Consider the following 21,675-nt stretch of genomic DNA (forward strand, 5'->3'; position numbering starts at 1 on the left):
GCAGCTCAGGGGGAGATTGGAGTGAGCTGGACTGGCATGCAGTCCAAAGATGATGACAGCAAGAGACACTGATATAATCTCTCTCCTGAAATACACATCAGTTAAAAACATGTTCCGGCCCCCAGAATGCTGTGGAATGGTAATCGGAGCATCTCGCCTGCTTATCTTGACGGATCTATGCATCCTCAGTTACTTATTTTTTTAAGGATCCTTAAAATGTGGATCTGGTTATTTTCTTGCTTTGCACGTTTCTGTATTTTTGGCTTACAGGATTCCCAAGTAGGCCTCTATCCGATGCAATAGAGCTGTTTCATGATGAATAATATTTCATGCAGCACCGTAACTTCCATTTTAAACAATTCAATTCAGGACACAGATTTCATTAAAAAAAATCTTTAATTTTACAGCATATCCCATTAATTTTTTTTCTTCCTTTAAAAAAAAGATATTTTCGTTTGTACAAAAAGCCAGACGTTCACATCAAGCTCTCAGTTTTTAGATATATCATTTAGAAAGAGAAACTAAGAAAGAGGTCTTTCTATTACTTAAAAAGGAAAATAACATTGATTTCTGTAATACTGTCAGAAAAATTCTCTTGCATAGATAGAGTTATTGCTCTGAATGGATATTACAGCCTGGAATATGGCACTTACATATATTTGCAACTAATACAGCCCAAGTGCTCCAAGGCATCTATCTCTGTTACCCTCCCATTATCATTTTTGCAGCCATGGACTGGAATCCCATCCATGGGGTGCCCTGTGCTGCCTGGGACAGACTCCAGCCCCCCTGTGACCTGACCAGGATAAACGGTTGGAAGAACAGATTTCAGTATTGAGAGTATGAGGTTAGCTGTGGGTATGAACCACTCGCATTTTTCAAAAGCATGTTCAGTCCTGACCTAAAAGTATTTTCCTGCTTTTAAATGTGTTAGAAGCAAGACCATACAGATCTCCATTAAACCTTCTTAAGAATAAACTGAAATATCAAATATTCCATGGGTTTCTAGTTCAAAGTACCCATTTTCAGCATTGTCTGCAAAATAACATATTACTACATTTATTTAAGTGCGAGCCAAAAAAATATTTACATCTTTAAAAGTAAATCAGATGACACAGATCGGGGAACAGACAACAGAAAAGTGACAATAATGACCTGAAATATATTAATTACAATAATATTAAAACCTGCCAGTTACTGACAGTGTAATGGCATTAAACAGTGTATACTGAGAAACAGTGACAAAAACAACAGAAATCAAAATAAATATTAAATACAGTTATAAATAAATGAATCTTTAAATGACCATATTCAGTATTCTGAAACGATCATGTTTGATATAGATATATTATGTTATATTTAGCATTGTTGGGGTTCGAGGCTTATTTTGGGTTAAATATCTACCACTCCAAGTAAAATAAAAAAAATCAGATATGATGTGCGGTAATAAGTTTAATTATTGACCGTGTGCATACAATTTTTGTCTTGTTCTTCACTCCTGGAGAAAGAAAAACATTTTATCCACAAGATGTGTATGTGAGTCTTGGGGCAGTAAGCCCTGTGTGGGACAGAAGCCTTATGTACTGTGCTTATAGGGATTATTGGGAAGCTGTGGATATTTGCCGGTCCAATCAGAAGGACCATTCCTCCTGTGGCTAGTGAAATATAAGAAGAGCCATTTACCTCTTCATAAAAACACCAAGTAATATTGAATTTAACAATTTCAATAAAAGTTATTATACTCATAAACTAATTTATAAAGGAAATGAGGCTATTCTTTTCCAGTCACTCCAGCAGCTAGGCTTGGGTGGAAGGACTGGGGAGTGGTTGAGTGTAAATGCAACACAATGTCTCTACACAGTCTTGGAAGTTTGGCTCTCTGAAGACCAGCAGGAAGGACGAGGGGCTGGTGGACTATGTGGAGTTTGTCCCCATTCTCTCCTCTTTCACTCATTATAAAGGGCAGTCATCTGTGAGGTAACCATGTAAGTTGAGGCGAAGGAATCCAGGGGTAGGTCATAGCGGGACACCTGAAAAACAGCATGACCATCAGGCCCAGCTAGTGCAGTGGCGACTGGGTAGTGCTGGGAGGTGGGGTAGTTTGAGGTATAGTTCCTTTCCGCCTCATGTGATGAGGGTTCCTGTTTCAGTGAAAAATTGCCGCTGATGCTGAGGGGGGGAGTGAGGGGCCCATCGTAGGGGGGTGTTGCACTACTACACTCGTGAGAGGAGACCTTCTCATAGGTCACTGCCTTGAAACCCTTCAGGTGCAAGAGGTGAGTGGCCTCCAAGGAACCATAGGGAGGGCTGGGCAGGCCTGGAGAGGTGTAGCTGAAGGGGTGTTCTGGCTGCTCTAGCACACCAGCCCCCCCAGGCCCTCCACACTTCTCCTCCAGCCTGTCCACCATCCCTGGGGCTGGTCCAAGCTGTAAACAGCCAGCCACCAGGTTGCTAGTTGGCTGAGATAAGCCATTGCAGAGCATCTCCATGAAGCCGCGACTCTCGGGTGACTGTCCACCCTCCAGAACCTCTGACAGGGCCCAGATGTAGTTGCGCGCCAGTCGTAAGGTCTCGATTTTCGAGAGCTTCTGGGTTTTGGAGTAGCAGGGCATGACACGACGAAGGCTGTCCAGAGCGTCGTTTAGGCCGTGCATGCGCGATCGCTCACGGGCGTTGGCTTTCACTCGGCGAGCCCGGAACCGTTCTTGTCGGGCCTTCGTCATCTTCTTCTTCTTTGGCCCCCTACGCTTGGGCACCTTTTCCCCTCCCTGATTCTCATCTTCCTCCAGCTCCTCTTCCTCTATGTCTTTGTTGTCCACCTCCCTGACACCGAGGGCAATCCTGGTCAGCTTGTAGTGGCTCATCGGCGGGGCCACTTCCCCATCCTGGGAGCTCAGGTCTTCATCCATCCAGCCCAATGAACTCACTAGCTGGCTGACATCACCTGCTTTACCGTAAGGTTTGGTCATCATTCTGGCCTGGGGAGAAAGAACAATATGGTCAAAAATATGCTCTATAAACAGCTGACCCCGCAGTATTTTTGCTGATTTATTTGATGTTTTTACTTTCAGGTGGACAAAAACAACCAAACCACATATATAAATGTGTTACACTAACCTGCTTCATCTTCCACAGGTACTTTTTTTTTTGCAAATTTAGATAAACTTATTTGGTTTCAGTTTCATTTATACCAAACTACACTTCTGTAAATTGCACAAAATCCTCCAAGCAAAATTGTGATTTTATGAATCACTGAATTTGCATTTCCAATTTGTTAAGAAGTCATGTAAGAAATCTGAAATGTCAGTGAAACTGTAACAGATATCATAAATATTTATCTTGTTTGCAACAGTGATCACTAATAAACAATATATAAAACATAAAAAATATATAATTCGTGATGACTGTCACCATTCCTCAGAAAATTATATTCAATGGTTCAAGGCATTTTATGACAAAAATCTGTATCTGTACATCAGACCCTTTATTTCCAAACATATTGCCATGAGATTTTCATGTCTTTGAAACCCTCTCCTACTCGTGTGATTCTCAAGAAGGTCCTTCAAACTTCAGGCTGAATATGGGACACAAAAGACTGAGTGCTTCTCAGTTCAGTTTTAGTTCTGTGGGAAGTGTTAGTTAGCTGGCCCAGATACATATATAGTGGCCTTGTGCTTTTATGCATCAGATTTATGAGTCTAATTGCCCTGCAAGTTTAGAATTGGGTCAGCACAGTTGACTAGTATAACATCTACAGGCAATGCTCTCCAGAGATTCAAGCCTGCCTCTTGACCCTTCTGAATGCATTTCATCCTCAATCAAATCTGTCCAATTCATTATATTAAAATATGAATTATCTTAATATCAAATATTAGGTCATATTTATATATACACATATTTTCCAAAAATTATATTTAAAAAATATTGTGGTATGGTTGAGAAAAGGCAGAAAACCAACTGTAATAATTAGCAGGATAAATGTAAATATCATCCCATGGTAGGCTTGCTATAGATTGGCCTCTTGGCTTTGCATAAATAAATAAAATATATGCTGTGTAGAAGAAAATATGTATTATACATGAACAAAAAAGCAATCATCGGTGAGTCTGAATTCAGCACCGCAATCTGGACAGTTCCAGTGACTGCAGGGCCGCTTTACGTTACACTGTCCCTTTCAGGACTCGCTACTGCTCGGTGTTCGAGTATTATAACTTGGAAAATACGCGTAATCCTCTTCAGGGTACATAACTAACAAACCTTATTTAATAACGCAACGTCTTCAAACAAGATACACTGATCAATAAAACAGAAACATGACTGCTGGTTCAGTGAGTCTGAGATGCGTGAGTCCCGGCTGTTAGTCTGTTAGACTGATTTGGAAACGCTGCCAATCCGGGACATGGCAGGATTTACTCCGCAGATAAAGACCTCCAAAGGGGTGTAATTCCACGCTAGCCTATCTAGCCAAAACAACAAAACAAGACCAAAGATAGGCCGAAAACAGACTGAACATTTCAAATGCTGAACAGACGCTATATGCCCGTATGTTAATTCTTATACTTTTCTCGACTTAAACTTTTCTTTTGGACGGATTTGCACATTTAAAACTACCTACGGTCCCCCGACTGAAATGAAATGTAATCTTGCAAAGCAAAAATGTCTTTTAAAACTTTGCTTTTCGGCATTTTGTCCGGAGGTGTCTTACTGTTTATATTTGTAGTCGAGCAGCAGTGCTTGACACAAAAAAATGGGGTAGGTCTACTTAACCTTACCACATTAATTACAACCACCAGCTTTCTTTATTGGCCATCACTTAATACAATAAAATAAAACACAATACAATGTAATGCGCTTTCCTGATAACCTACACTAAAATATCGTATGAAGGTACGCTAGAACACACTCGTAGTAACATTAAATGTAACATTTCTATCACAGAATGTGCATTTGTATTTGTTGTAATTACTGTGAAAACAAATTATGCACAAATTAATCTTAATCAGTAGGCGTAAATTATGATTAAACGTTAATCACAATCATATTTCATTTAAATATTGTGACTTACATATTAAGCTTATCGTTATTTAAGATACCCAATATTAAAGGGTTTAGTTTCGTACATTCCCTTGTAAGATTAAAAGCGTAAAAACCATTTTGTGGTAATGTGTATCTACTGTAAATGTTAAAACCAAATGCAAACCACATAATACAAAAAAACTCATTCAGTTAAAATAACTTTAACTCCGCATAAAGACAATTATTCTATTTCAAGATATGTGTTCTAAGTCGTCGACTGATTAAATGATGACTAAATTATATAGCTTTTCTTCAGTTTTATCATCCAAAAAACTGACGCACCTGTTTTCTTTCTCGTCACCTTGACGTGATGACAGAATTTCCAAGGTCCCAAGTTGATATTAATGAGTTAGTTTGTATGGTTATACAAGATTTCCTATTCTTTAGCTGTCCTTCTACTTCTTGCACACTCCCGATGCTCAAAGTTTGCTGAGCTACTGATCCTGTCGCGTGAAATCGCTCCTCATATTGGGTCTCTAGAGCGCAGATTTTGGTCTTTCAAGTAAACTAGAAACGCCCCTCCCACGAATCCCCCCCCCCCCCCCTACATGCGTGTGGCAGACCCGTGGGCAGTATCACTGACCACAATAACACACACTCTTCATGAACTCTGTGTGTGTGTGTGTGTGTGTGTGTGAGAGAGAGAGAGAGAGAGAGAGAGAGAGAGGGCTGGGGGGGGGGAGGGGACCTCGTGCATGTGTTTAGAGGGCTGTAACTTAAAACAGCGGTGACAGTGGTAACCATGTAGTTTTCATGTATTTCAATACAATTTAAATGCTAGTTTCCTCTACCAGTCATCTACAATTAGTTAACATGCTTAAGTTCGACGGAAAAGACCATACACAACAGGAATATGTGACCGCAGTTAGACGTGATCTGAGGATTATGCATTCATGACTTTATCGTCCCAAGACATCAATTGTGCACGAGACTTCGTTTAAGCTTACAAGTGCAGGATCTGAATGCCAAATCTTGTAATTCCATTTACACTTAATTCTGAATATGTATTTCTGTTTGATTTCAATAAAACGGGAATAAAAAATATTGTATTTAGCTTTGTATTGTAAATATTAAACGCAAATAAATTACCGGAAAGGAAACCTACATAAACAGAAATTCAGATTTTCTAGTAGACTACAACGTCTGTTTAGTGAAATAATTAAATTGACGCACAATTTTATGACACACCATTGAAAGATTTACAACGGGAAAAGTTGCATAAATTCTGAAAATTGTATTACGTTCCGGAATAAGCTAACCGTAAAATAAATTTCACTTGACCCTTTTCTTCAAAGTTATACTGAGCTTTGTGGAGTTTAAATGAGTTTGACAGCTTGCTGTGGTAAGAGCAGGTGTATATATGCACCATCTCCACGCCACTTTACAGACATTCCGTGAAACAAGAGCAGCTACGGGTTGAACCGTATGACATGTGTGTCAATAATTATTAACAACAGATCCCTCTTGAATAAACGGCAAAGGAAGAAACTGTCGCTGGAAAACAATATGACACATTGTTAGTTGAGAAGAAGTATAGAGAAATGACTTAACGTGAATACCAATAGACATGCCTACTGTAAATCATTTACTCAAAAACCTGACTGTACTTTAGCAAAGTTTTTATATAGGCTCATATACCTAACCTTTCGCATTCATATAAAACGATGAATAAATGATAACTAGCCTTTGACATAAACTGTAGGGTGATCTTACTTAATGTTAAAGAAATAGGAAGACGACGGAGAAGTGGATGTTCGCCATTCTGATCATGCTCAACCACATTTTTTTCGACTTAACTGTTGTCTTTCTATCGTACAAGCTTAAGTAAAGTAACACGGGAGGTCGACTACGGTGCGAAGCCGAGCCGTACGTGCCACCGTGGGGACACCATTGTCACCGTGTCCCATTGACAGCCGGGGCTTATGCATCGCACGTGTCTCTCGCATTGATCCTATTGTCCCCGCACGAATCACGTGCACGTGCACGCTCTCTTGTCATCTCTCTATCATCAGCTTTAGTAAACCACTGTTACCCTCTGGTAAGATGATTTCGTTATCATGATCCTATACATTTGTGTCACGTTTCCTTTCATATTAACGAACACACATATGATGGCATAACCTATTATTAGGGTACAGTCTAGACCCGATTATTTAAGACAAAATGAAAAAGACGTCGGTCTCGTCAAATAATTTCCGTGTCCCCGCTGAATCTAAACAAACCTAACAAAATCGATATTTACTTTATTTTGTCAAATTTGACTTCTGGACGGAAAAAATATTTAAGCAGAACAATTAAATTGTTTATTTTATATTTTTTTATTGCGGACTACGGGCAGTTATTACGCCTGACGTTACCCCCAATTAAAGGCGTAGGGTTCTGTATCCCCTAACATTACCTGAAGAAAGCCGCAGCCCATAAAGGCGGTGGACGCTATAAATTATGAGACACTATGGGGCTGTTGAACGACATTAAATAAAACGGTCGTAGTAGAGGTTTCCAGACTGTGCGCCCATATATCCGACTTCTTCGTGAAAGAACAGATGGCCAGCCATGTAAAAGAGAAGCTATGCATCTGTCGGGTGGGGGTTCGCACTCCGGCTTATGTCTCAAACAGTGTCCCGCGCTAAGAAACGCTTGAATAGATAGATTTATAAATCCACGTTATGTTTCTCAGTCGTCATAAATAAACATTTGCTAGTTGTTTTTAATTAAATACTCGTGTTGCCAATTCAAATAGTCCAAATCCACTGAGAGTGAGAACATTTATCAGCTCATACATTTTTTGACTGACCAAATGCACGCCAACAGAAGTAAAAAATAAATAGCCTACGTTTCAATCATGTGTTATGAACAAAAAAAAGGCAAGAAAAATGTAGTCTGACATTTTTTTAACTAGCCAGCAGGGTAGTGTTCAGTGTTTTGTACTTGCCGTTTGTCAACATCACTCGGGAGTGGAATTTCCAGCCCTGTTCACAAATATTAAAATTGATAAATTAGACCACAGTAAGATATTTTATTTGTTTGTGAATATCAATATACGTGTATGTGTCAAAATTTAATTCTTGAATGCAAGAAAGTCTTTATTAGCCAAATAAAATGTTTGAATATGGTTTATAATTTTCAAAAGGCCTAATAGGCCTAGCCTATACCGTTTGCAAGTAAAATAATATGTAAAACACAAGTTGAAAGACTTGAACATATACATATTTGCAGTGAAGAGAAATTATTTTTTTCGGAGGCTTTTGCACCTCATGAATGCGTGTCATGGATGCCTGAGGACCCCCACGTGGCCAATATGGCTTCCTGTCCAGGCAGACTTTGCCGATCCCACACCACACCGATACCTTGAGCAGGAATATCCCAGAAAGAGAACAAATATACATGGTGCTGAAGAAAAACTATGGAATTTCATGGGCATAATACTGGAAGCTGTTAAAAAGAATCTCAAATTGTATTAGTCATGCTTTTATGAAGAGAAAATCTATCAGTCACTGTGCTTGGTAATCTGAAGAAGACATTATATTTGAGAAGCATGTTTTGTTTTTTTCTTTGCTGCAAACATGCAGTAAACTTTTATGTGACCAGAGTGAAGTTCCTTCTCCTTCACAACTTCACTTTCGTAAAATTAGTGCATGATTAACAGGGGCGCAGGGCTCATGCTGGGTATCTGTTGAAAGGCATATTTTGATCAAATATGGACCCATGGACAGATCGACATGCCTTTCTTCTAGTGGTGGTTTAGGGGGTAGGAATGGCTGTCAATCTCAGATACTGCACACTGCAGCACCGACAGATATCAATGGAAGCATATATACACACACATAAAAACATATGGAATATATATCTGAACTTCAATGTAGATTAATAGAAGCACTTACAGGCATATAGGCTTATATAAATTATTCATCGTTCTATAATATTTTAAACTTACATATATAGTTTTAAAAAAGTAAAAAAAAAAAAACATCTAAGTAGATTGACACTGTCTTGATTCTGATAAAATTTTGTTGATTTCCTTTCTAGCCTTTCCTCTCCCTCGCTGTACAAAAAGACATTGCCACAAGTGAAATGTGTCCTGCCAGAGTCCCTAGAGGCAGGGGGAGCCCAGCCAGCACTGACAGATGGGCCCTTGTCCTGTCTTTCTCTCACCCTCTCCCAAATACGCACACACACGTACTCACACTCACGCATGCTGCGGCCGCCTGAATACAATAGGAGTTAAAACCCTGCACACATGCTCCCTCGTCCTCCTGAAAGCTGAGGCCCTTGTAATATTCATAAAAGGTTGGAGCAAGCTTGTATTAGGCAGTCAGGGAGAATGGACAGGGGATCAACTTGAAATGAATGCAAATGAAGAGTGCTCCCAATTTCCTCGCTGGGGGGGCACTGCACGTTTCTTTTTCTGAAGATGAAAGTTTACTTTGAAGGTTTCTCTTGGAACGCCAAGTGCCACAGAATCAATCTACTGTTGTGTCTCAACTTTAATAAAATAATATGTCCACACGTTCCATTATCTGTTCTAGACAGGAATTGGTGCTTCTGTCAGGTTGTTTATTTATTTGTTTGTTTGTTTTTGAGTATAAACATGAATTATTGATTTTAATTTTTCTTAATTTCTGGTTCACATTGACTTTCTGAAGTCAGTTATTCATCCTAAAGAGAATATTCCACTATTAGAAAAACTTATTGTCAAAAATATAGCTACTACTCAAAAAAAAAGATATTTAGCTACTTATTTGGTTGGACAGATGAACAACTCCATCCAGTGTGCCCAGTGTGACTTTTAAGGTCATTTTGATTTTCTCATGGTATATTTTTGCTTTTATCCCGAGTCCTGCTTTGCAGTCTGTGGAATAAAAATGTAATATTAGTGATTCAATGTTGAATTTATTGATGAGAATTCATGAATTTATATAGAATATCTGTTTCAGCAGTATTTGCCCAAATATTAATCTTCACATAGCTACTGCAAACTGTGTGTGTATGTGTGTATGTGCGTATGTGCGAGCGGGTTTACCTATCCTTATGGGGACATAATATCCCCACAACGTGTTAAATATCCATTTTTGTTCCTTTATGGGGACCAGGAATCTCTAATTTATAAAAATCGGTGACTGCTATGAAAAAACTAAAAATGCAAAAACTCTTGTATTTAGTTAGGTTACTTAGGGTTATGGTTAGGGCAGGGTAGGAATTAAGGTTGTCATAGTTAGCGTTAGCATTTTTCCCATTGAAATGAATGAGCGGTCCCCATAAGGATATGTATACCCTACATATGTGTGTGTGTGTGTGTGTGTGTGTGTGTCCCTACATGTCCCAACAGGTGATCCAGGTTGTACTACTGATGTGCTGCTTATTTAAGCTGAACACAGAAACATCAGCTTCTCATTTAGTCTAGAAGACATATTTACTCTGCTCTTCTGCTGATTCCAGTCTAGGCACAGAACTTCACACTGTATCTGCTACAAATGAAGTTTTAAAAAACAGCAAGTTATAACCCTAATTTGCAAGTAGAGTAGCATGTAGTTTGCTGATATAAATGCTTCCCATGTCTAGTCCCAGAAGACGTCCTTTAATACTATTCTTGGGAACTAAGAAGTAAGAATAGCTGGTTCATAGCCCCAGATAAATTAAATCGATGGATCATTATTCTCTTATTCTCTAAATTGCATCGTTTAAAAGTATCACAGAAAATTCTACAAAGGTGTCAATTTGGAAGTGACAAGTTGACAGTGAACTTTTGATTGGATTTTGAAAAGTATACATGAATTTTGCCTTAAGATGATCATTGAGAATTTAGGGCCAATGGCAAAAAATGTAGAAATTACTTTAAAAAGGGCAGGGATAGAGCAAAAAAGACAAAAAAAGAAACCGTATAGGCATGGTGAGACTTGGGTACGTGCTTTACTATAGTAAGTGGAATGTACTGCGTAAGTTTCTCCCATCATGAGTCTCGAGGTCTCCTTTCCATCTGGTTATGCTGGGATTCATTCTAAGACTGCGTTTTATATAGTCACCTTTCAATCAAGCATATAGATACTTAATATGGCACACATTAATATGTCATGCAGTTTAACCCACAAATCATGTTGAAATCACGGAACACTGCATTAGATTTCAATCAAGTACATTAACCAGTTACAGCAAAAACCACCTATATTCTGCCTAAGAACCCAAACCTGCAACTCCATAATACCTACGATTTAGTGATTTAACATGCTAATTGTTTGCAGACGTAGGTGTTATAAATCTAATTTGTTAAATGTCTATCAAACAACTACAAGCATTATGTAATTGAAAAGCAGCTGAATATTTGTTAATAAGGGAAAGTGCTCTGGAAAATATTATAAGCACTGTTTTATTAATATGGCATGTAATTGATGTTTTTGATGCTTTTAAGATTTTTAAAATTAAATTTCTTACTTGAACTTGTACAGCACTTTGGTCAACGGAAGTTGTTTTAAATGTGCTTTATAAATAAATATGATTGATTGATTGATTGATCAAAACACACCCGGACGTTCCCAAAACCCCACAGCACCTTCTCGAAACATCACGTCTTCCAGGTCATTTCTATTTGTTGTCCTTCACGGCATCTTTGCTCCTCTATTGTTTCTCCTCCCCCTAAATCACCTTCGCTCAAGACAAAATATAATATTTCTAAACTGTCCATCCAAGCTTCTTCTCAATAAAATAATTATGCTTTCTGAGACATGTGGCTCATAAGATGGCCTAAAATGTAGTGTTCTGTTTGAATTCCTGCTTAAATTGTGCTTTCCAAAAACTTTGTCAGTTTGCAAATCAACAGACCAATTTTTCCTCCCTCTGGGTCAACCCTGAAGGTGATCATGCTGTTAGGAAGATGGCTGCAGATGCCGCATGGGGTAGGGCATTGCCCTAACACCCTGCAGCTGCGTTAATAAATGCCCAGCTCTGCCAACAAACTTTATACAGATTGACCAAACTTCTGATTAACAGAATCTGTGCAAGATAATAATTCGACTTTAGAATTTCTTTCTCTTGAGTCAAACAAGGAAAAAAAAATGTTAAATTTTTTAGGTTAGATTTTCCAAGTATTATTAACATTTAAGATGGTTCTGAGTCATATGGTGACAGTTGTCGTCCTTCTAGAAGCCTTAAGCAAACTGTCATCGTTTGCTGGAAATTTCAAGTCTGTGAGTCAAACTAAAAAAGACACCTCATCACATTTCAGCAATGCTGATACTAAATACCGAACCTTTGAGTATTTGGGGGCCTGAATTTGGTAGGGGCAGGGTCCATCTGCCAACGTAACTGCCCTAGGAGGGACGGGCAAGTCCCCTGGGAGCGAGAGCAGGGGGTGAATATGCCACAGCCGTCAACTAATCAAGAGCTATAATCTGTAGACCCATGCGATGTTTTTAATTACACTTAGGCCTTGGATACAGGACACATAGAGAAGAAAGATGAAATACACCAGACAGCATAAGATTCATTGATGTTTCGTGCTCTTACGTACATGTATGCGTCTTTGTCCTCCTGAGTCCCAAGGAAAAAAGTGTCCTTCAATTTTAGGTTATTTGTCTTTGGAGGAAATGACATCTTACAATTTAGTTTTCAAATTTATTTTTATTTTTAATTTCACAGCATGTCCTCTTTAGTGTAAAACAGGTATAAATACGTTTCCTTACATCAGTGAAAAGATAGATGCAAAAACAAAATGTCCACTACAATGGACATAAATGAATGGGTGGGGTCTCAGGAGGTTACATAATAATGACCTTTTTCAGCCTATAAAAATTGTATAATCTCTCAGTTTAGAGATATTCTTCTATATGGATGCAATCAATATGTGATGCTCATACCCAGAGCTCTGAGGGCATTATCAAACCCTGAAAGTGAGACCTGTGTCAGTAGCAATGAATAACCATGGGAAGAATGACGTCTCTCTGGCTCGCTCAGGTACACTGCAGGCAGTCTGTGAAAATGAGGGGCTACGCTTGCAGGGATGGGGGGGAAAAGAGAGCGAAGTTCCCTCAAGCTTCATGGTTCCTTGTCAGCTTGGTGTCAGCCAATGAGATCCTTGAGCTCGCACTGTGGAAGCTAACAACTGAGCCCAGGCAGGCCGCCGCTTGGCCCCCCATTCATACATGCGGCACTGCTGCCGCTGCTCCAGGGCAAAACAAACTTTGCCGCTGCGGTTTGGCCCGCTCCGGCCTCCTGTGGAGCCTGCTGATTGGCTGCCTGCCTCCCGGCGCCCATCCTACAAGCTTATTGTCTCACGTGCCACGCACAGTCAATATTAAGCTTGGCTAATGTGATACATGGGCAGCTGGAGCAGCTCTCGTTATTACCATGACACAGCAGAGAGACGGACATAATATCATTAAGAAGAAATCAGGTGGTAGGATATTTTGGCAGGGCACAGGGGGGATTTTAGGCGTTTGGTAGGGGGGGGGGGGGTGGTGATAATTTGATTACACAGTCTAGGAGAAGCCCTGAGGAACAATTGAAACCTTTTCTCCCAGTTTAATTTAATTCAATTTCAGAATTTCAGGCCTTAGAAAAGCAAAGGAATAGAAGTTTACTTTTCCTATTCTGAAATGACACCCTTGAAACCTGATTATAGGTTACTACTGCGGCAGATGCAGACAATTAAACACTAAATTAAATTTAGCGCTAGAAAATTTACAAGAAAAATTAGCAAAGAAAGTAAATCTATATATCACATTTTATCTATTTAAATATTTTAAATGTGTTAATATAATGTAACCCATGTATCCACTGCATAGACCATTTAATCTCTTCAAAGACTGTATATAAACCATGTATGAACTAGAAATGACTGATCACTGTGATTACTCTGTATACCCCAAAACTTCCCAGCTGCAGTATAAATATGCTGATCTATCCAACTCATATTCAGCCAGGTCTAACTCTGTGCTACCTCAGATATTAAAATAACAAAAAATAAACCGACAAGCATATAAACAAAATACAAAATAGTGTTATGCATGTATCTGTTTGTTAAAAACGTAACACTGGTCTCACGGCAGGAGAATCTTGTAATCATTGTTCTCTGCTTCAAAACACAAGCACAATTTCGGGCTCTATTGAATGTGCAAAGGATTCTTCAAGAAATCCTTTTAGGGGTGGAGAATGCTGAATATTTGAACAAGTGAGTCTTGTGCTTGCAGTTAGTTTGATAATGCTGCCTTGTTCCAATGAATTAAACTAACCCTAATTAATTATAATGCTTCAAGATTACCCTAAGTGTGTGCTCTACAAATATAATTTGCTCTTTTCTCTTTTTTTGCATACAAATTCAGGTAATTATTAAAGGCTTTACCATCTTTTTGCAACTGCTTTAAAATATGTTTGTTACATTTGAATTTTTCATTCACTTTTTATATATAGATTTCCACATTGAGCATTAGCACACCTGTATTGCCAGAGAGTGGATGTGAAGTTGGGGGACATCAGACACTATGTGTGATTTAATAGCCACAAGATGATGCTCAGATAAACATACAGTGTCCAGCCCCCCTGAAATATGCCTGTATTTCACATAATTTGTTTCACTCTTTCCCAGTTGAGAAAAGCATGTCCATAACTTGATGCTTCCATTACTCAGAGTATACGGTTTTACCTGGGTTGTGTGACACCTTTGATTTATGCTATATATATTTTTTTCAATATACTTTTTTTTCTTATTTAGGATACCTGTGGTATTATTGTGGTATTATTGTATTATTTCCTCTATCTAAAAATGGAACTCCATAGACCTGACAGTTGTCAGGGGGTATATATTAGTTTCTCTAATCAATTCTCTTCATTTTTCACTTCAGCGATCCACAATGACTTGTTCTGAATGGTGCTGTATATTTTCAACTCCGCAATGATCAATGCTGAAATGTACCAACAACGAAATCTATTTCCCCCCTAATTATGGATGTTTTCTCATTATTATTTATGCTTAAATGTTATTAAATATGCTTCTTCTGAGTGTGGTTGCATCTGGTCTAGCACAGTCTGTATTTGTATATTGCACAATGTCCCATTGTGCGAGAGGATAACAGCAACTATCAAATCATCCACTTAAAGATAGAGGTTACATTGTAGTTTTAAAATAGATCATTATTTTTTATTTTCATTAGTTGCTTATTTAATGTAAATTTTACACGTTCTCTATAAAGTTCTTTTATCAATATTTATCTGAGTATAAAGATAGTTACGGTTTGGACAATACTGGCACCTAGTGGTAAAGAACATACCACACACGTAAGCTGCGAAAAACATTCATTCGTTTCTACATTCATATTCTGTAGCAGGGCCGTGCAAAGCCCTTTTGAGGGGCCGGTGGTCAACCAGCAAAGTGGGGTCATGTGATAAAATTGACCACATTTTCACTCATGCAGAAGGGGCAGCCCGCGCCTGTTCTACTCCGCTCATAGGGCACAGCCTGGGTACTCGATCAAATGCACAGTTTTGCTCAATGAGCGGCTGACATGCCAGTTTAGGGCTCCCACCTCTCAGGACATCATTTTCCAGGACATTTTTCTGATTCAGACTTATGGATACAGGGCTGCCAGCGAAGTCAGCATTAAATCTGAGATTCTACAGTCAAACACAGGCCACTGTCAAAGAATTAGGTACACTTCACTCTAAATTATCCTGACAATTTATTTAAGATTACTTGCTTTATCTCACAATGCCCTTCAGTATATAACTGATAATCCACACATTCTTTCCTTAAATGAAATACTGACATTATGAAATGGTTTCTTCTTATTATTATTATTATTATTACTACACCAGTTGAATCAAAATGGCCTGATTTATACATTTTCTATTCATTGCTTCGTCATTGGCCTGTTCATCATTTAGTACTTTTATATTTCTCATTGCTGTGTTCCATGCCCTAACTGTACAATGAATTCATTGATTTATGGAACGCAGTTCAATTGCATAGAGTGCACACTGAGAAACAACATAAATGGAAATATTTGCCAAAGTATTTGCTCGTATATGTCCATAAAATTTGTTTTCCTGTTTGGCAGATATCATTTAGGTAAACAGTAAAATGCATAAAGTTAAGAAAACATAATTAAGAAAATACTGAGATGGTCCCTGTTCAAAAGCTTGCATAGCCGTAGTTCTTAATACCGTGTCCCCCCCCCTTTAGAGTCGATGACGGCTTGTGGTCCTTTGTGACAGCTGTAGGCGAGGAACTTCATTTTCTCAGATGGTAAAGCTGCCCATCGTTCTTGGCAAACAGCCTCCAGTTCCTGTAAATTCCTGGGCCGTCTTGCATGAACTGAGATTTTGAGATCTTCCTCCCCAAAGTGGTTCCATGGTATTGAGGTCAGGAGACTGTGATGGCCACTCCAGAACCTTTACTTTTTTCTGCTGTAGCCAATGATGGGTCAATTTGGCCTTGTGTTTGGGATCATTCTCATGTTGGAAAGCCCAAATGCGTCCCATGCGCAGCTAAACTTCAATTTTGGTCTCATCTCTCCAAATGACTTTTTTTCCAGAAGTTTTGATGCTTGTCTAGGTGCTGTTTTGCATATTTTAAGCTGGCTATTTTATGACGTTGGCACATTAATGGCTTTCTTTGGGCAACCCGACCACACAGCCCATTTTTCTTCAAGTGCCTCCTTATTGTGCATCTTGAAACATCCGAACCACTTTTCTGGAGAGAAGCCTGGATGTCAGTTGAAGTTATTTGTGGCTTTTTCTTTGCATCCTAAACAAATTCCCCCGGCAATTCTGCCTGAAATTTTTGTTGGTCCACCTGACCGTGGCTTGATGTCAACAGAACCCCTCAATTTCTACTTCTTTATGAGAGTCTGAACACTGCTAATTTGCATTTTCGACTCTTTTGATATCTTTTTATATCATTTTCCTGTTTTATAAAGTTGAACAACCTTCTCTCTCAGGTCCTCTGACAGTTCTTTTGCTTTCTCCATGGCTGAAATGTACAGGTGACCGTCAAGAGCCCAAAATCTCACTGACTTTTTATACAGACACTAATGACAAGCAAACAAGTCACAGGTGTGGACAATTACCCATAATATTCAATTAACCTGTGTGTGTCAATTTGTGTGTATATTATCAGGCCAAAACTTCAAAGGTATATAAACCTTTTGGGTGCTTCCACTTATCATTATGATTTAAAAAAAAACAATCACAATTGAATAAATGGCTTCGCCCAACCACTAACTCTGAATGAAAGAGAAAATTTTGGGCATGGTCAATCATATTTCCTGAAAAATGGCCAATGTTTCACAGTTTCTGCCAGGGTATGTAAATTTATGAACATAACTGTAAGAATATATTAGTGATTAGGAAGAGCAGCAGTCAACCAACAGCGACCGCAAGTATTCCAGTAAAAATGAAACATAATCAAGTTTAAAGAACCTCTCACCACATATCCCAGTCAGTTTCACCTGGAGCCAATTCCAGGAAACAAGGCAGAGGAAATCCTTGGGCAGGATGTGGATCCATCACAGGGCATGGGCAAAAAAAAAAACACACACACACACACATTTGTATTCATATCTTTGTGGGAACCATCCATTAATTTCTATGGGGAAACCCCTAATCTTGGCAATAACCAAACAAATCTCAGTAACCAAGCAAAATACAAGACTTTTTGCATTTTTAGTTCTGTGATTGCATTCACAGATTTTCCACCTGTGGGGACTGGAAAAATGATTCCCACAACATTAAAATAATGTGGTTTTATTACATTGTGGGGACACAATGTATTACATTGACCCAACATTATAATATAAACTCCTCCATGAGTGCCCGTTGTCTCCAGAACTACTTCAAGGCACTCAGAGAAGCCTTTCTGCACATCACAGTTGAACTGAGGTGCTATTTTTGTGCTTTTTTCACGTTTTGCTAACTTTAGGAAGTCTGGTAATAATCATCTGGTCTCTTTCACTAAAAAAGGTGTCATTGCCTGGATGATTTTCGGTCAATACACCACCCTCTTTCAACCTCTAGACCATTCGGTCCCAAAGACTGGGTCGCAGGAGATTTTATTTGGGTCACTACATAAATTTACAGAATTTATTTCCAGTCTTTTAGGATTTATATTTACAGTATTTCATACCTTTGAGCCACACGAGGGAGCTGTTTTTAACCACGCTATCAGTTTACGTCATAATTGCGCCAGATTTTGCAGCCAGGCGTAAGCAATAGATGCTTGGCTGTGAAAGATGAGGCTGCAGCTAAAGTTATCCAAACTACTGCGTGTGAAGGAAGCAGGTTTCGATAGTATCCATAATATTCTGATATCTGTACTTATTAGAGATAAACCGAGATTTCGGCAACCGTATTTTCGTTTTCGGCCGGAAAACTTCCCGGAATTTACCTCATTTTAACCGCCCGCTGAAACTTACCGTATGACACCTTGTATTGTCGCTAAGGGGCCGTCGTGTTAGTTCACCCATCGAGAGCATGGGTCAGTCATTAATCCTCAGAACTCATCCCTCCCTCCAAAAAGCCGTAAAACCTATAATAAAGTCGTGATTCCGCCATGCGATTGCTCTCGCTTTGTATCCCTCGTCTTCCGCCGGGAAAACGAGTCAATACAAATGTCGAAATAAAACTAAAAGCAGCTGTGTAAAATTAAGCCGGTATGTGCGGGAATTGTTCAAAAATGCCACCAAGACGTATACGGATTGCAAGTAGCAACTGTGTGTGTTGATCTATTTGTTTTGCTTTATGTTGCAAGGGGCTTTATGTAACATTTAAGTACAATTTACAATTAATTTCAAAGAACGTACTTTGTTTCACCTGAGTTGGTTTGTATAACACAGCGTTGCTTTATATCAGGGTTATTCAACTCACGGTCCTCGAGGTCCGAGCACTGCTGGTTTTCCAGCCTTTCTTTACCTGTCAGTCAGGTGTGAAGCCTCTGACCAATCAGAATCAGTAATTATTAAACAACTACCTGGGAGAACTGAAAACACGGCCTGGATTTGGAATCGAGGTCCAGAGTTGAAGAACCCTGCTTTATATGGTTGCTAAAAAGCGGGAAAACTGACGGACATGAAATCACCAATGTCCCTAATTCAATACAGGATACAATACACTTTACGCTGAAAAAATACCCTAAAATGTTTATTAAATTTTTGTAACCAAATCTGATTGTCAGTTTGCGCAGAAGAAATAAAATCTACTTTTTCTCCATATGTTGCAGCATTTATATTTTTTAATCAACATATTCTCAAAAGCAAAATTAACGGAATACATTTCTTTGAACAAACTGGTACATACATGACCAAATAATTACCCCAAGTTTATTTCGGATGTCGGCTGAAAAAAATCATTGGAATTCGCTTTCGGTGTTTCGGTACATCAGTATAATAATACATAGTTTGTTTTATATACTGGTGGGGGGGGATGATAGTCCATTAAAACCGCCCAATTGCACTTATTTTAATTTCTAAATTATCAAAAATATGTATTTTGATTCACTGGTGAGAAGAAATAAAAATCATGAGATATCTGCCTAAATACATTTGGGGTCAAGTGTTAAGTATTTCTCGTGTATATCAATGACATGCATGTAACTTATTTGTGATTTATCAAAGGAAATCTCTTAATGACTGATTTACCAATTCAAGATAATAGCTGATGTGAAAACAGCAGTAAAAATGTTCAGGAGAGTTTTTTTTAATGTACATATTCATACTTCTCGATGTATAATGCCTATTGTGAACTGGGTCACGGTGGTTTGTCATTTTTAAAAAGTGGGTCCCTGCAAAGTTTTGAAAACACTGCTCTAGACACCATATCTGGAGGGGGGATATTTCTGAGATACTGAAACCATATCTGGCAATATCATACCACATTTAAAAATCATTTAGATCACACTTCTTTTCTGTTCTAATGCTCCACTACAAAGCAACTATGCGTTTGGGCCCGATCGTCCCCTTGGAAAAATTCGGTTGTAGTCACATGATCGGAAGGTGTACCTAATAATGTGGCAACTAGGTTTAGATGTCAAACCTCAATCTTGTTGCACGTCTTGTTGCATGCTTTCACATGGAGTTTTGAGTTTGAAATACAAGGTATACCAGTAAATTTGACATAATAAATATGAAAATACCACAAAAGAATGTTTTCTTCTTACTATAGCATATGGCTTTTTGGATGGAGGTCAGTATAGGAGTCATTCTGCACATAATCTGACTCCCAAATTATTGGGAGACACTATTTATTACCTTAACTGGAATACCACTAAATCAGTTTAGTGTTACAGTTAAAAAGAGAGATGAGAAATCGTATGAGAACACAGATTTATTCCACAATATGCAGTATCTGAAACAAGCTACCCCGAAGCAAAAGGTCGCTCTTCTGTCAGCTACTTTAATAATCCAATCTAGTCATAAGGAAACTGTACAGAGCTCACAGAACTTCAAAATTATTGCTTTGAGATAAATATACACCCAAAAAATTTCCTCCTCACTAATCAGTGCTTTTTTTTTTCCAAAAAGATTTACATTTATAGATCTTCAAAATTTTCTCATAGTTCATCTTAATGAAATATTGGTAACCAGTGTTTTTGGTTCAGCATGCAGGAAGAAGTAAGAGTCCCCATCTTAATGAAGCACTTGACAGCAATAAAATAGAAACATGCACACCTTTTCACATTCCACATGACAAGTGGAAACATTTCATAAGAAAGTTGGGGGAGGGGGCCATGAAACCCGTTGAATGAGACCACTGTGGAGCAAACCCCACAGGGCTGGAGTAGCACCACTGTCAGAGAGTGATGAGAGAGTACGGGCGCTGTGGTGACGTGACATGCGGTCGCGGGCGTCCTCATTCGGCCACGGGCTTGTCTCTGACATCACAGCTGACGCAAACGAAGTCCTCCCCAGCAAGCTGGCTGCTCACACCCACACAGATCTGGTGAAACCACTGGCTGCAGCTACCATCACACTGGATCCAGTGCACCTAAACAGAATCCCACACATTATCTCATTTGCAGAGTAGGACACTTGCATGCAATTTTTAGAGGCTCCCTTCCTTCATGTAACCAATCACCCAGGATCAGTACAACCCTACAGATAAAACTGGAGATCACATGCAGTGGAAAATGTCATAAATTTCATTTATAATTCAGTGAGACCTGTCATGCAAATAGCCTAGTCGAGGTGTTAATGCAACATGTATTGATGTAATAAAACCTTTTTATATGCATACAAGTATTTTCCCTTCACAATAGAAAGGAACTTCAATGTGGTCTAAATGCTTTGTAAAGGCATAGTAAATGCGAATGAACAGGATTCCTACCTCATCTCCTTCTGGCTGCACACACTTCTCTGCTGGACACAAACTGAAGTCCTCCTCAGTGTCAAAGGCAGGCTCCTCCTCCCCCTCAGGCTCCTCCTCCCCCTCAGGCTCCTCCTCCCCCTCAGGCTCCTCCTCCCTGCTCCATTTTGCTTTCTTTGGTTTGTCCCAGCACTCTGCCTGCGAGCTGTGAGGCTCTATGTGTCGCTTGATGATCCTCCCGACCTCCTTCAAATTTTCCTCTACTGGACCACAGACACTTTCCTGGGGGGAAAAAAAAAAGCACAATCTGTCTTGAGA

General features: G+C 39.0%; 2 protein-coding genes and 1 long non-coding RNA gene across 7 annotated transcripts in view; 1 reads left to right on the forward strand and 2 right to left on the reverse strand.

Moving 5' to 3' along the window:
• Positions 1-418: 418 nt before the first annotated feature.
• neurod4 (neuronal differentiation 4) lies at positions 419-18,943 on the reverse strand. Of its 2 annotated transcripts, none has more exons than XM_023831315.1 (2): positions 18,925-18,943; positions 419-2,978 (listed from the first exon to the last, which is right to left on the reverse strand). In XM_023831315.1, the coding sequence occupies exon 2, from the start codon at positions 2,970-2,972 to the stop codon at positions 1,947-1,949; it is 1,026 nt and encodes a 341-aa protein (XP_023687083.1). In that variant the 5' UTR covers positions 2,973-2,978; positions 18,925-18,943; the 3' UTR covers positions 419-1,946. The 2 variants fall into 2 exon arrangements, with proteins under 2 accessions (XP_023687083.1, XP_023687082.1); XM_023831314.1 differs by lacking the exon at positions 18,925-18,943 and adding an exon at positions 5,359-5,545.
• Positions 7,083-9,953, forward strand: LOC140579361 (uncharacterized). Its single transcript, XR_011983442.1, has 2 exons — positions 7,083-7,114; positions 9,103-9,953. It is a non-coding gene; the product is annotated as an uncharacterized lncRNA (long non-coding RNA).
• A 1,421-nt stretch (positions 18,944-20,364) lies between the features above and the next one.
• Positions 20,365-21,675, reverse strand: part of LOC111853901 (lysine-specific demethylase 5B-B-like) — a 32,440-nt gene continuing 31,129 nt past the window's right edge. For all 4 annotated transcript variants that reach the window (XM_072701817.1, XM_023831312.2, XM_023831313.2 and 1 more), the window contains 2 exons: positions 21,379-21,639; positions 20,365-21,039 (listed from right to left, as the gene is read on the reverse strand). In XM_072701817.1, coding sequence (XP_072557918.1) covers positions 20,905-21,039; positions 21,379-21,639 — 396 coding nt within the window. In that variant the 3' untranslated portion in view covers positions 20,365-20,904. The remainder of the gene's footprint in view (positions 21,040-21,378; positions 21,640-21,675) is intronic.

This window comes from Paramormyrops kingsleyae, chromosome 18, assembly GCF_048594095.1.
Source record: "Paramormyrops kingsleyae isolate MSU_618 chromosome 18, PKINGS_0.4, whole genome shotgun sequence".
NCBI lineage: Eukaryota > Metazoa > Chordata > Actinopteri > Osteoglossiformes > Mormyridae > Paramormyrops > Paramormyrops kingsleyae.